The sequence below is a fragment of the Gambusia affinis genome, linkage group LG02, assembly GCF_019740435.1.
Source record: "Gambusia affinis linkage group LG02, SWU_Gaff_1.0, whole genome shotgun sequence".
Taxonomy (NCBI): domain Eukaryota; kingdom Metazoa; phylum Chordata; class Actinopteri; order Cyprinodontiformes; family Poeciliidae; genus Gambusia; species Gambusia affinis.
Genome location: NC_057869.1, coordinates 9,935,664 through 9,948,596, shown reverse-complemented (window position 1 = coordinate 9,948,596; position 12,933 = coordinate 9,935,664). Strand labels below are relative to the sequence as shown.

General features: G+C 38.2%; 1 protein-coding gene and 1 long non-coding RNA gene across 8 annotated transcripts; one reads left to right on the top strand and one right to left on the bottom strand.

Annotated features, from left to right (window-relative positions):
* Positions 1-2,443: 2,443 nt before the first annotated feature.
* On the bottom strand, positions 2,444-4,548 carry LOC122845682. 3 transcript variants are annotated; one of them, XR_006373104.1, is made up of 3 exons: positions 4,462-4,548; positions 2,969-3,033; positions 2,444-2,814 (listed from the first exon to the last, which is right to left on the bottom strand). It is a non-coding gene; the product is annotated as an uncharacterized LOC122845682 (long non-coding RNA). The 3 variants fall into 3 exon arrangements; XR_006373105.1 differs by lacking the exon at positions 4,462-4,548 and adding an exon at positions 4,194-4,418; XR_006373106.1 differs by lacking the exon at positions 4,462-4,548 and adding an exon at positions 3,314-3,344.
* A 793-nt stretch (positions 4,549-5,341) lies between these two features.
* On the top strand, positions 5,342-10,692 carry isl2b (ISL LIM homeobox 2b). 5 transcript variants are annotated; one of them, XM_044142006.1, is made up of 6 exons: positions 5,342-5,420; positions 6,540-6,729; positions 7,013-7,275; positions 8,129-8,427; positions 9,420-9,587; positions 9,835-10,691. In XM_044142006.1, exons 2-6 carry the CDS (start codon positions 6,557-6,559, stop codon positions 9,949-9,951), a joined length of 1,020 nt encoding a protein of 339 aa, XP_043997941.1. In that variant the 5' UTR covers positions 5,342-5,420; positions 6,540-6,556; the 3' UTR covers positions 9,952-10,691. The 5 variants fall into 5 exon arrangements, with proteins under 5 accessions (XP_043997941.1, XP_043997932.1, XP_043997922.1 ...); XM_044141997.1 differs by lacking the exon at positions 5,342-5,420 and adding an exon at positions 5,872-6,095 and having other exon boundaries at positions 8,132-8,415; positions 9,835-10,690; XM_044141987.1 differs by lacking the exon at positions 5,342-5,420 and adding an exon at positions 5,878-6,095 and having other exon boundaries at positions 8,132-8,427; positions 9,835-10,690.
* The last annotated feature ends 2,241 nt before the right edge of the window (positions 10,693-12,933 follow it).

Genomic DNA, 12,933 nt, shown 5'->3' with positions numbered 1-12,933 from the left:
ACAGCTGGTGAGCAGGTCAGGGAGTTGTGCACCTGCTGTCCTGTTGATAAAATGCCCCAAAGTGATGCTGAAACCTCTTCCAGGTGTGAGAACATGAGTGCCTCACAAAACAAGCAGGTCACAAGACAAATCAGGTTCATCAGCTGGTCAGTAAACAGCAGAGAGCGTACTACATTAATCCCCATAATTGACCGCCATTAGGACAAACCGCTTGTGTTATTTAGAATAATTAAACATTTCTTGTCAAAAAGGTTAAATGAGCCATATAATTTACCTAACACTGCTCCTATGTAAGATCCCAAACTATCATGTCAAACATGGAGGCCAAATTTTAGAGGATCAAAAATCAGAAATGTTTGTTCAAAATCAAAAATACTTTATTGATCCCAAAGGGAAATTAAATGTTGTTGTAACACATTAATTCAAAGTCTCCTTGTACACGGTGATGGCTGTTGGCAAGAAAGATCTCTTGTAGCTGTTTGTATTACAGTGAATTTGAAGAAGCCTCTGACTGAAGAAACTCTGCCAAACCATCAGACAAGCACCAACATTGTGCCTGTCAGTGTGATGCTCAATTTCTGGAAATCTGTGTTTGTTTTATGAGCGATGTTACAGGACATAGGCATTTCATGTGTCAATCCAGTTCAGAAAATATTTCATCTAATTCATCTTTAATTTGTGAATGTATATTTTGCTTGGAAATAACATTAACATGTTGGAGAGACCAAACCAGATTTCTGAATTGGATATTTTATGCTGCAAATTGAGTGAAGGACGGTGGTACATGCAAGGGAAGTTTTTTAACCTCAACTTTTGATAGAACATCAAAATACCAGTGGAAAAATAATCAAAATTATAAGAAGGATTTAATGGTTCTAATGCAAATAAACATTTTTAGGGTATAGATATCTTTTGCAACATACTAATTTTACCATGCAATAAAACATTTACATCGTTTTATTATCTTAGCAGCAATGTCTGTCTCATTTTCTACAAACAAAAAAGCCCTTTAGGCTGACTGAAAACAATCTTACATCTAATCTACCAGGGGAAAGACAAATATTGACCCTGCCTGCAATTCCACCTACCTGGGAACAAACTGAAACTGCATGTTAAAATAAAACCTATTAAGAGAAGAGAACAAACTACCTACTATTAGAGAAATATCTCAGATTTATTTTACAAAAAAGTTGGCAAGCAAGTCTAGATGTCAAAAATAATGAAGGTAATTGTTTTGACTAATCTAAACAGAGATCCTTTCCCATCATTTAAGTGACACAGCCGTCTGTTAATGGTGCTGAAAAGCAACAAGGTGTTGATGAGAGCATCTAACAGTAAAATACAAGATGCATATTTGTAAAGTAAAACAGGCAGCTGACAGTTACACTAAGAAGGTAATAACGGTGCAGGTTATTCTGCCTAACAATGCAACGCTGCCCTGAGGCACCAATCAAAAATTAATCCTAATTATCATGTGAATAGTGCATTAACTCTGAAGAATTATGAATTATAAATTTGCAACATGGTTCCCCTCTCAGTGAGGACTTGCTCGCATGTGGATGTGATTTCTTATTTCCAGAAGAATGGTCACAAAATAAATAAGTGTGAGGGGAAACCTGACATAACTCTGACATTGAAAACAACTTGTGAAATGTATCAAAATTATGTTAAAAACAGAATATTTTATCTGTGAATGCAGAAATTATTTCAGAAAATGACTACCTTTTTAAAAAAAAAAAAATCTGTTAGTTGTTGCTGAGTCTGGACATCAAGATTGGATGCAATGCACTTAAAGACAAGTCAATGTTGCTTCTGGTAAATTATTCAGCATCTTTAAACAACTCATTAACTACTTTTCAGGAATGTAGCATAAATGTCTTGAAGTCAGCAGAAAAGCCGAAAATTACTTCTGTAAGCATAACAAAATTAAAGGATGGCCCTATTAAATAAAGTTGACATAGTGAAGATTTTGTATTCTACATTATTCTCATATTGCGAGTTGTTGGGGTTTTGCAGCCTTAAAAAATTTAAAATTTTTCTTATGTATTCATTTACTGTATGATTATTATGATTTACTGGCTGAAAGTCCAAAATTGAGTTTTATATAAAATAACAATGTTAAAGAACATCAACAAAAACTTATTATAAACACCAAAATATGTAAAAACTGAAACTGTTCTGTACAGTACATCACCCAATACTTACTCACATCTCATTTTACATGAATCACTGCAGCATGGCTTTAAGGTAAACAAAATTCTCCATTTGTGGCTCTCATCCTACACCATATCAGAATTAAATCTGCTTAGAAAAGAGCTTCCTAAAAATAGTATTTGATAATCATTATAACTGAAAGCAACAAACACCAATAATTTGAAGATTTTACACATTTCATTAGTGTCTTTTAATAAAGGACAGAATAAAAAATCTGTATAGGTTCTCTAAAATAGACAATATAAAATGTTTACTTATATGTATGGGCAAAACCCTGATGCCAGTCACACACACACACACTGGCACAACTTCAACTGAATCCCCCTTTGGGACTCAGAAAGGACGACCATAGTGAATTATTTCTGACAATAGAAGGAAGAACAACTGAAGCAATAGTGAGAGAACAAGTCACAGAGAAAACGAATTTTGCCCTTGAATGCCCCGTTGAATTCCAAACAGGCATATTTGGCTCCTGCCAAAGTTTAAGTGGATGAGTTCAGTCACACATATATATTTCATGAGGTTAATGGGCCCAATCAAAGTGTGATTACAGATTCTTCTGGGAGCCTCTCATGCCAGGGCTGCATACGGGGGTCACATCTAAACACCATAAACACAAACAAGAACCAATAATGTTCTGTCAAAGAATGTAGACAAGATTCTTCAGCACTCACACAGCAATTAAGCCTTTATCAAGTTTTGCTAGTTTTGTTAAATTGGAACCAGCGTTTAAAACATTAATTATTATACAAACCTTATGTTGCGGTTCAAAATGTGGAATGTTTTTGATTTGATCTCATCAGATTAATCACATTACTCCTAGAGGACAAAAAAACAGACGTATCTGTGAAAATGTCAAAGAATTTACACTTTTATTTTAATATGGAAAATACATTAAAAATATATTTAGATCTTTAGTTTTATTCTTGTACTACAGACTCAAAAGTCCTAAAATATTAAAGATCAAAATTTCACCCTTAAATAACAAACAAAAATGCATTAATATAAAATCTAAATCTGATTATCATCTCCAGATATTTGTTGAAGCTACAAAGCACATTGCAAAAGTATACTCATTTTAAACACTTGGTCAATTTACAGCCAGAAACTTTAGACCAGGGGTGTCAAACTGCAGTCCTCAAGGGCCGCTGTCCTGCAACTTTTAGATATGCCTCCGCTGCGCCACACCTGAATAGGATAATTAGGTCATTAGCAAGGCTCTGGAGAACTGGTCTACACAAGGAGGAGGTAATTAAGCCATTTGATTCCAGTGTTTTGTACCTGTGGCACATCTAAAAACTGCAGGACACCGGCCCTTGAGGACTGGAGCTTGACACCCCTGCTTTAGACAATCACAAAGTGAAGCATAATTGTGAAGTGGAAGAAAAACTTTTTTAAAAAATGATAACATGCATTTGTTTCCACCCCATTTTAATCTATATATAATTTGGTGCAACCTGAGAATTCAGAAGTCACATAATTACGGTTTATTCTCAGTAAGCCTGTAAAGGCATCTGAGGTTTGTTAGAGAGTATAGAGCAGGGGTGGGCAATCCTGGTCCCCGAGGGCCGGTGTCCTGCAACTCTTAGATGTCTCCCTGGTCCGAAACACCTGAATCCAATAGCTGAATCACCTCCTAAATGCAGCCAGGTTCTCCAGAGTCCTGCTAATGACCTCATTATTTGACTCAAGTGTGTTGAAGTAGAGATACATCCAAAAGTTGCAGGACACCGGCCCTTGAGGACCAGGAGTGCCTACCCCTGGTATAGAGGATAAAAAATATATAACACAAAGGCCAAGAAACACATCAGAGACATTGTGGACAATGCTACAGAGAGATTTAAAGCAGGGTTAGGTAATAAAAAATAACCCACAAGATATCAACATCTCACAGAATCTAACTCATCCCTCAAGTGAAACTGTGAAAAGTGTAGCACAACAGCAAACCCTCCAAGATATGGCTACCAATCTAAACTCACAGTCTTGGTAGGGAGAGCATTCTTTTGAGAAGCAAACAAGACGACAGCCAAAAATGAGACCAAAATTGAACTTCATAGGTTATATGACATGTCCCACAAGTGGCAGAAAATAAACACTGCTGGTCACTAAGCTCACCATCCATCCTCATGATAAAACATGGGAGTGTCTGCATGCCTGTTCTCAGCAGGAACAGAACAGCTGCTCAGAGCTGACGAAAAGATGAACTACAGAACTACAGTAAATGCGACACAATCCCGAAAATATTACCTGTTAGAGGCTGCAAGCGACTTTAGACTGCGGGGCAGAGATTCACCTCCACACACAGCAACCCAGCAAACACACAGCCAGCATTAGAACAGGATGGTTTTAGATCAAATCACCTAATCACGGTTCAAATACAAGTCAAATTAGGAATCTGAGCAAGATTTTTTAGTTGTTGTTCACAGATGTTCTCCATCTGATAACAACTGCATAAAACAGAAGTTTAATTTTAGAAAAAACATTTTTATTATTTACTATTATTAATACACTTAATTCATAATGTGGCGATAGTTGCCATCTTGAGAAATTAAACTAACTGAATTTCTTAATTGAAAATAAACAAAAAGAACATGAAGGGTAAACGATACCAACTAGGTAATAGGAACCCTAACAGCTAGATAGATTTGAAAATTATCATTTTAATCATTTATTTGATTTTATGTGAATTTTTCTGGCAAACAAAATATATTGATCAAAGTTTTTTTTTTTCCTATGGTGGCAAGTATTCTACTGTCATTTTATTTTCTCTTACCCAACTTGTTTGGCAGACAACAAAAGTCAGCCATCAACTTTAAAATGGTAAAGGAAATGTTTTATTAATAAAGTTTTCAAGTCTGTACAACTTATGATACCAGAATTGCAAGGACGTGAAACGTTTTTGTAACAAACTATTTTATTAAGGTAAAATTATTTTGTACACATAACAGAAACAAAGAGTTTACGTCAAAGAAAAAATATATCGCTGCTTTTCTTTGGTTTGGCTGGTGACTCTACGCTTCGTTTCTTTCACCGTGTTCCTCAAAACTCAGCAGCCTGCCCACCCTTCAGTCAACGGGTTGTAGTTCTCACTTCGCCCCAGTAGATGTCCTCGTTCTCGAATGGATGACGACTCAAGATGAAAAGGATCACTGATGTATGTCAGCTGATCTGCTGGATTTATGTCCAAAAGTATGAACTGCTATAGCGTAAGTAGATATTTTAATGAGAAAACCAAAGCTGAGGTGTCTCTTTCTCCTATGTCACGCAAGGCTTCCGGAACTCTTAATGAAATATTACTTGTTTTTTATATACTGTTTATTTACCGCCAGAAATTTTGTTTGTATTTTACAAGGCAAATTGGGGGACATCCCTATCATGGAAAATTATGATTTCTTTTAACTTTGCTAGTCGGTGAGGCTTATCAACACACCAAAGATAAACTAGACTAACTTAATCTAAATAAATATATATTTTTAAATTTAAATACCACAGACTGAAAACTTATATAGACAACAGAATTAGATTATTTTGTTCAAAACAAATGATCTTCTAATGGAACTTCTAATTATAATTATTATTGTTATTATTATTATTATTATACTACTCCCTAAAGCCGCCTGCTTGCTGTAAAGGTGCAAAAGAGCGATTGGAGAGCGCAGCGCTGACGCGGTGACGTCATACGAGTAGCGTGTGGGGACCTTGTAGCCTCTTCGGCCTCCCTCTCCAGTCCGGAGAGACACAAGTTATCTGGGAGGCTGCCGAAGGGCCGGCGATCTTTCCCCATCTTTTCTGCGCCGAGCTCACTCCCCTTCATCCGTCCTGTATGGTGGATATTATTTTCAGCTCTTCTTTCTTGGGTGATATGGGGGATCATTCCAAAAGTAAGTACGCCGAATTGCTCCGTGCGCTTTTCGAGCAGGGAGATTTAGAGTCCCGATGCAGCAACAGCTGCAGCATTGGATCGGTGAACAAACGGGCTAGAAAAGCTAATATTCAGCAACGAGTCAATTAGGAGAGAAATTATCCTCACATTTCTCTGCTGCACGGGATTATTTCTATTGTAAGGCTTCGGTGGAGATTTTAATAAGCAACACATGTCAGTTTTTTTTTTATTCCATGGAAAATGCCCAAATCTACCAGTTGTTACATAACATTGAGTTTCATCTTTATTAGAAAAAAGAGAAAAAAAATCTGCCAAAAGAAACAAAAAAATATAAATAAATAAATAAATAAATAAATAAAAATTAAACAACGCTAAAGAATTTTTGGGTGTTAATTCGACTATGCATACAAGTTGCGTTGACAAAGCTGTGGCCTCTTCGCAGAGAAGTCAGGATTCGCGATGTGTGTAGGATGTGGAAGCCAGATCCATGACCAGTACATACTGAGAGTTTCCCCCGACCTGGAGTGGCATGCTGCCTGCCTGAAGTGCGCGGAGTGCAGCCAGTACCTGGATGAGACCTGCACTTGTTTCGTCCGGGACGGGAAAACTTATTGCAAAAGAGATTATGTAAGGTAGGAGTTTTTGAAAAGTTCCCCTCAGGATTACTCACGGGTTGTCATAAATGTGGTGTAAAAATTAAATATCATTACAGGAAGGATCTCCTAGAATAAAAATAATCTCAGTACAAACAACTAGAGGAAGGAAAAGAAATCATATAGCTACAACGGCTAGTTAGTTTCAGATAAAAAGATTTCAAACATTTTGTTATTTAAAATAAATTATAGCCTATATATATTTCTTTTAATTTTCCCCAACACTTTACAAAATTGTCTAAAGCAGCTGCAAATTTCGCAGGCTGTTTGGGATAAAATGCGCCAAATGCAACCTGGGGTTCAGCAGCAGCGACTTGGTGATGAGAGCCCGGGATAACGTGTACCACATCGAATGCTTTCGCTGCTCGGTGTGCAGCAGGCAGCTGCTGCCGGGGGACGAGTTCTCCCTGCGGGAAGAGGAGCTGCTGTGCCGGGCGGACCACAGCCTGCTGATGGAGAGGAGTTCTGCAGGAAGTCCCATCAGTCCCGGACACATCCACTCCAACAGACCGCTGCACCTGGCAGGTGGGAATTTATTATTATTATTATTATTATTATTATTATTATTATTATTATTATTATATGGAATAGCTGATTTAAAAAAAAAATTCTGCAGACTTTTAATTTTAAAAACAGCTAAAATAAAATGCGTAGGGTTCAACTCATATTTTTATTTTTTTTGGTTCAGGTCGAGCAATCAAAATGTGTGTTTATGCAAGTAAATTGGTGTGCTGTGACCTTTCCGTAGGCCAACTTTATAATTGATCTCATTAGCAGTAACCCGCTCTGTTGCCAGTATCTAATTAATCTGTGACTCGAGTCGCGGCCATGTCTGTGCGTGCGTGCGTGTGTTTGTGTTTGTGAGGAAAATCACTCCCCCAAAATAAAGACGTATGTAAATAAAGATGACCTTCTTTCTGCGGGGATTCGTTGACGGGCCTCAGAGGGAACCTCAAACTAGATTGAGTTGTTTTTTTTTTGTTTGTTTTTTTTTCGGCTTTTCGTGACAAAAAATATTCCCTTTTACTCAGCGAATCAAGTTATGTTTGAAGTCACGTACAGACACTTTGCATTTACAAATGCTTTTGTTTATTATTTATTTTCTTAATATTCTTATTATTATTTTCAAATCTGGAATGACTTGTCTCTCTTGATTGACATTTAGATAGAATTTCTCACGATTTAGGGAAACTCTACATTTATATTTTCATTATTTTCCAAATAAGAAATGTCCCTTTGTGGGACATTCCGATTCAGGGCAGAAGCTCTGCTGGGGTTAATGAGAGCTCTGGATCTGTGAACGAACATTTGAAGCCTTGCAGTTTGTGAACCCCTGTTGCCCCCTCCGCCCTCATCCCCCTCTCTTCTCCGTCCTCAGCAGATCCCGTGGCGGTTCGGCAGGCTCCACATCGGAACCACGTCCACAAACAGTCGGAGAAGACGACGCGGGTGCGGACGGTGCTGAACGAGAAGCAGCTGCACACGCTGAGGACTTGCTACAACGCCAATCCGAGGCCGGACGCGCTGATGAAGGAGCAGCTGGTGGAGATGACCGGCCTCAGCCCCAGAGTGATCCGCGTCTGGTTCCAGAACAAGCGCTGCAAGGACAAGAAGAAGTCGATCCTCATGAAGCAGCTCCAGCAGCAGCAACACAGTGATAAGACTGTAAGCATCTTCGTAAGTTTGGCCGCTCGATTCCTCTTTAAAGCACTTTTTTTTGGCTTTTAGCTCACGCTTAAGTTATGTTGTGAATCTTTGTGTCTTATTGTGCTTTTGGTTTTATTTGGTGGGACTTCTTATTTTTTTTTTGTGTATATATATATATATATATATATATATATATATATATATATATATATATATATATATATATATATATATATATATATATATATATATATATATATATAGCTCTGCTGCTTTACTTTGAACAATTAATTTTTGGCACATACATAGGCTGGGATGACAACATTTTGTCATAAAAAATGATCACAAAAGAAATGTGAAGTTAAAAGTTTTTTTCTCAATTTTGTTTATGTATTAATTTTTTTAGACAGGGCCAGCCCAGGTTTTCACAGGGCCCTTAGCAGAATAAGGGGACCCGCTTAACGTTATTGTGGCAACAACTTATTTGCATTGGTCATGTTTGACTGTTTTACTAAGCTGAACTAAACACAACTTGTACATTTAACTAGTGAGTCCATAACAAGTTTATCAAGACAACTGTATGTCAAAAATGTTTTTGCTTGAACAATTCTGCAGGCAATTTCAGTTTTGACATACTTTGTATGTGTGTATATATATATATATATATATATACTAAATTTGTCATGTATTGAACAATATTCATCCTCTCAATCCTTCTGATCCTGACAGCAATGCACTTTCTTTTGTTATTTCTTCCAGACTGCCCATTGAACCTGTGAATAAACACAGTTCCGTCTGGCAAATTTGTTTAGTGAAGAAGCTTTAGTGCATGCCCAAGTTTAATTCAAAATTTACAAGCTCCAGCATTACGTTCCCTGTGACCCTATAGCTCAGACACAAACTGTACATTTTTAGCCCTTTGGTGGTTCTTCCAGAACAAGCTTATATATCAGCATGGCAGTTGTGGGAAAATCAAGAAAACAAAAATAAACGCTGAAATTTAATTCAAGATTTCTCCTCAGAACCTGCAAGGCCTCACAGGAACGCCGCTTGTTGCTGGAAGTCCCATCCGGCATGAAAGCACTGTGCAGGGGAACCCGGTGGAGGTTCAGACCTACCAGCCTCCGTGGAAAGCGCTGAGTGAATTCGCTCTGCAGAGTGACCTGGACCAGCCAGCTTTTCAGCAACTGGTGCGTGACAAAGCAGCCTATTTATCACTTTAAAAGCACAAAGCTGAAGGTATTTCCACAAGGTGAAACATGGCGGTGGTAGTGTCAAGCTGTGGGGAATGTAATCTGCTCTGTAGCTTAGAGTCTATACATGTAGAAATAATAATAATTAGTAGAAAATAATAATAATAATAATAAAATAATAATAATAATAATGCAGTTTTCAACATAAAATCCCGTAAATCTGACTCTGTTTCCTCCTCTTCAGGTGTCTTTTTCTGAATCGGGCTCTCTTGGAAACTCTTCAGGCAGCGACGTGACATCGTTGTCCTCTCAGCTACCGGACACCCCGAACAGTATGGTACCCAGCCCGGTGGAGACGTGAGACCCAACGGTGGTCTGTGACCATCACTACCGCTGCCACCTCCTTCTCCTCCTGCAAGGACAATTTGCAGCATGATCCTGCCCCCCCTCCGTTCCCTCCAGCTTCCCCACCTCCACATCCACTTCCACCCCTGCATGTGACCAGCTCATCACATCGCCCGTCAAGAGGACACTCTTTTTTTTCTTTCTTGTTTTTTTCTATACCGTGGAGGAGGTGGAACAAAGAGAGCACCGACTGACTTATTTTGTTTGTTTTTATGAGACCTCGTTGACAAAAGAAAAAAAGAAAACTAAGAACAGTTGATGCATGACTCTTCATATGGAGAACAAAGATGTACAGAAGACTTCCCAATGGATATATACAACAAATCTTCCCTCAGAAAAATGAAAAAAAAAAAATAATAATCACAAGCTACTGGATCATTTCCATGTTACAGCAGAGAGACTTTCTGCATTTTCAGTGTGATCATATTGTGTCTTGTTTCTTCAACATGAGAATTTTTTGATACCTTACTTGTCGAGTCCACTTGACTCTTTGTCTTAAGGTCAGAGCATGATATTCTGCAAAAGTATTCGTGGTGTAAAATACTTTATCTTGAAGGGCCGGTTATTTGAGCTCAAAGAACAAAAAAGTAAATTATTGTTATATTATTTATTGTTAGGAAAGCGATTCGTTAAAGGGAGTATTAACTGATAAGAAGAATAAAAAAAAGATGACTACAAGAGATGTCTTCATGATCTTTGTGCGGCTTCCTAACAAGCGTTCATCTTTTCTGTTTCTGTGATTGAATAAAATATCCGTTTTTTATTTTTTTTTATCAGACGGCGTAACTTTTAAAAATGGAAGGCGTAAGCCGTGTAGAGTCCGAAGGAGGAATTTCTTTCCTAACCATGTGGTTTGTCCCGTTCCACCTTATGAACTGGGCCGCTGCCTGAAGGCGATCTACTTTCTTGTTATCGCCCCTTTCCATCTCTTAGGTTGTGTGGCAGGAATTAGACAGTGGTCATTTACTATCTCGGGGGCAAGAAGAGCAAAAAGAAAGAAGAAAAGAAAAAAAAGTCTGCTGTAAATCAGCTTTGCTCAGTCTGGTTCTTCTGGTTGAGTCACAAGCCGGTCTAGACAGCGCGCAGGGATCGGCGACCTCTTATCTGGTCCTGGCATCACCTGCAAGCGATACACTGACTAAAGCCACAACAAAACCAAACACCCCCACCATATCACCGCCACCTTGAACATACAGACCCCCGATCAGAGAATTCCCCCTCGCCCCCCGTAAATGTGGGGCGCAGAGAGCGTCGCTTGTCCTTTGCGTTTATTTTTGCTTCCATGAAACTGCGTTTTTACGCACGGGTCAGACGGGGTGAGATCGTTGGCTAAATGGACTGACCTTCTTCGACAGAAAACCACCAAGAATTTAAAGGCAATTTATGGATTAACTCTTTTTAACACAAAACCCTAGCGCTGTTCGCTATTGTTCTGAAATGACCAACGTGCGAGGTTGCATTTATAATTCAGGGCAGAAAAGGAGGAATAATACAAAGACAACAAATTCAGCTGCTTTATAAAACTTGTCCCATCACTGATTCCCAAAGAAGGAAGAAAGAAAAAAAAGCTCAGCTAACTCACCGAATATTTCAGAAAAGCCTCCCCCCCTCCACTGTTGTTGTTTACAGGGCCTAAATTGCATGCTTGAATGACAAAAGGCAGATTATAGATTTGTAACTGAGCTATTTCAAATACAACAAGCAAACAATGCGTGCAGATTAAGATAAGGGAGATAAGCGAGGGAATAACAATACGCTCGGAGAAAAAGAATGCGAGGCCTATAGTAACAATCTCTGCAGAAAAATCATTACAGGAGGCCAAATATGATTCCAGAGCGGCTCCTTTTCAGCGTGCGCTGACTGGAACCCGGCTATTAAAATGAGCAATTCATCTTTTTAAAAGTTGCAACATTAGTGTTGAATTTATTTTTAAACATGAATTTTCAAAACTTTCCCACATGAAAATAATAATAAAAAAATGAGTACAGTGAGAAAACAACAATAAAGTATTTCGGAAATAAATAATTTAGGTTGTACAAAAAGCACAACAAATAATTATTGTTTAAGAATGGTGGAATAATTTGAAAAACATGCACGTAATAAAATAAATTATTTTTTCCCGTTCATTTTGTTGTTATCCGCCTTGCTTCTTCCTCGCACTTTCGCTCAGATCACGGTTCGGGGTCATATCAGCGGTATGATATCAAGCCTTTAAATGGGCGTTTCCCTCAGTGCGAAAAATAAGCTTCAAAATAACAGCTCAAAGCGCCTTCTGGATCGCGCCTCCAGGTTGACAATCCTGCACTGTTCTTTCACTTAAAGGGAAAGCATTTGTCGCCTCACAGATGGAAATAGTAAATACTAAATTAATCTGACCCGAAACAAAACTATTGCCCCACTCCTTCCCACCCTGGTTAGTCTGGAGGTGTGTCCGTGCTCGGTGCAGGTGTCATGTTGGCATGGGAAGGACCAACAATGATTTAGAGCTCGAGTACATTTCGAGGTGTGATGCAATTCTCTGATTCTAATTGGCGGAAGGTGTAATTAGATCAACGACCGCCCACTGCAGGCACAGACTGACGCACAACCTTAACAGCAAAATATTGATATCGTGTTTTACTTAGTTAAATTGTTTCATTATTTTCCCCACGTTTGTTTCTTTCAGCAAATATATAGATATATATTTGCAGTTTAGAATGAACAAATACTTTGTAAGACATCGCCAGTTGGCTGGCTTAAATTAATGCAATCAAAAATAACGCACAATTATTTCATGTGCGTTTACTTAATTCGTTTTGCTGTTTTATATAATGTTTAAATAATGAATTATTTTTTGGCCCCACACCCAATTTAAAATGCCACGTCAGTAGTCTCTTCTGCTAATAAAAACAAGTACTGATCACACGTCAAGACCAGTTTGTGTGGTTAATAGATCTAT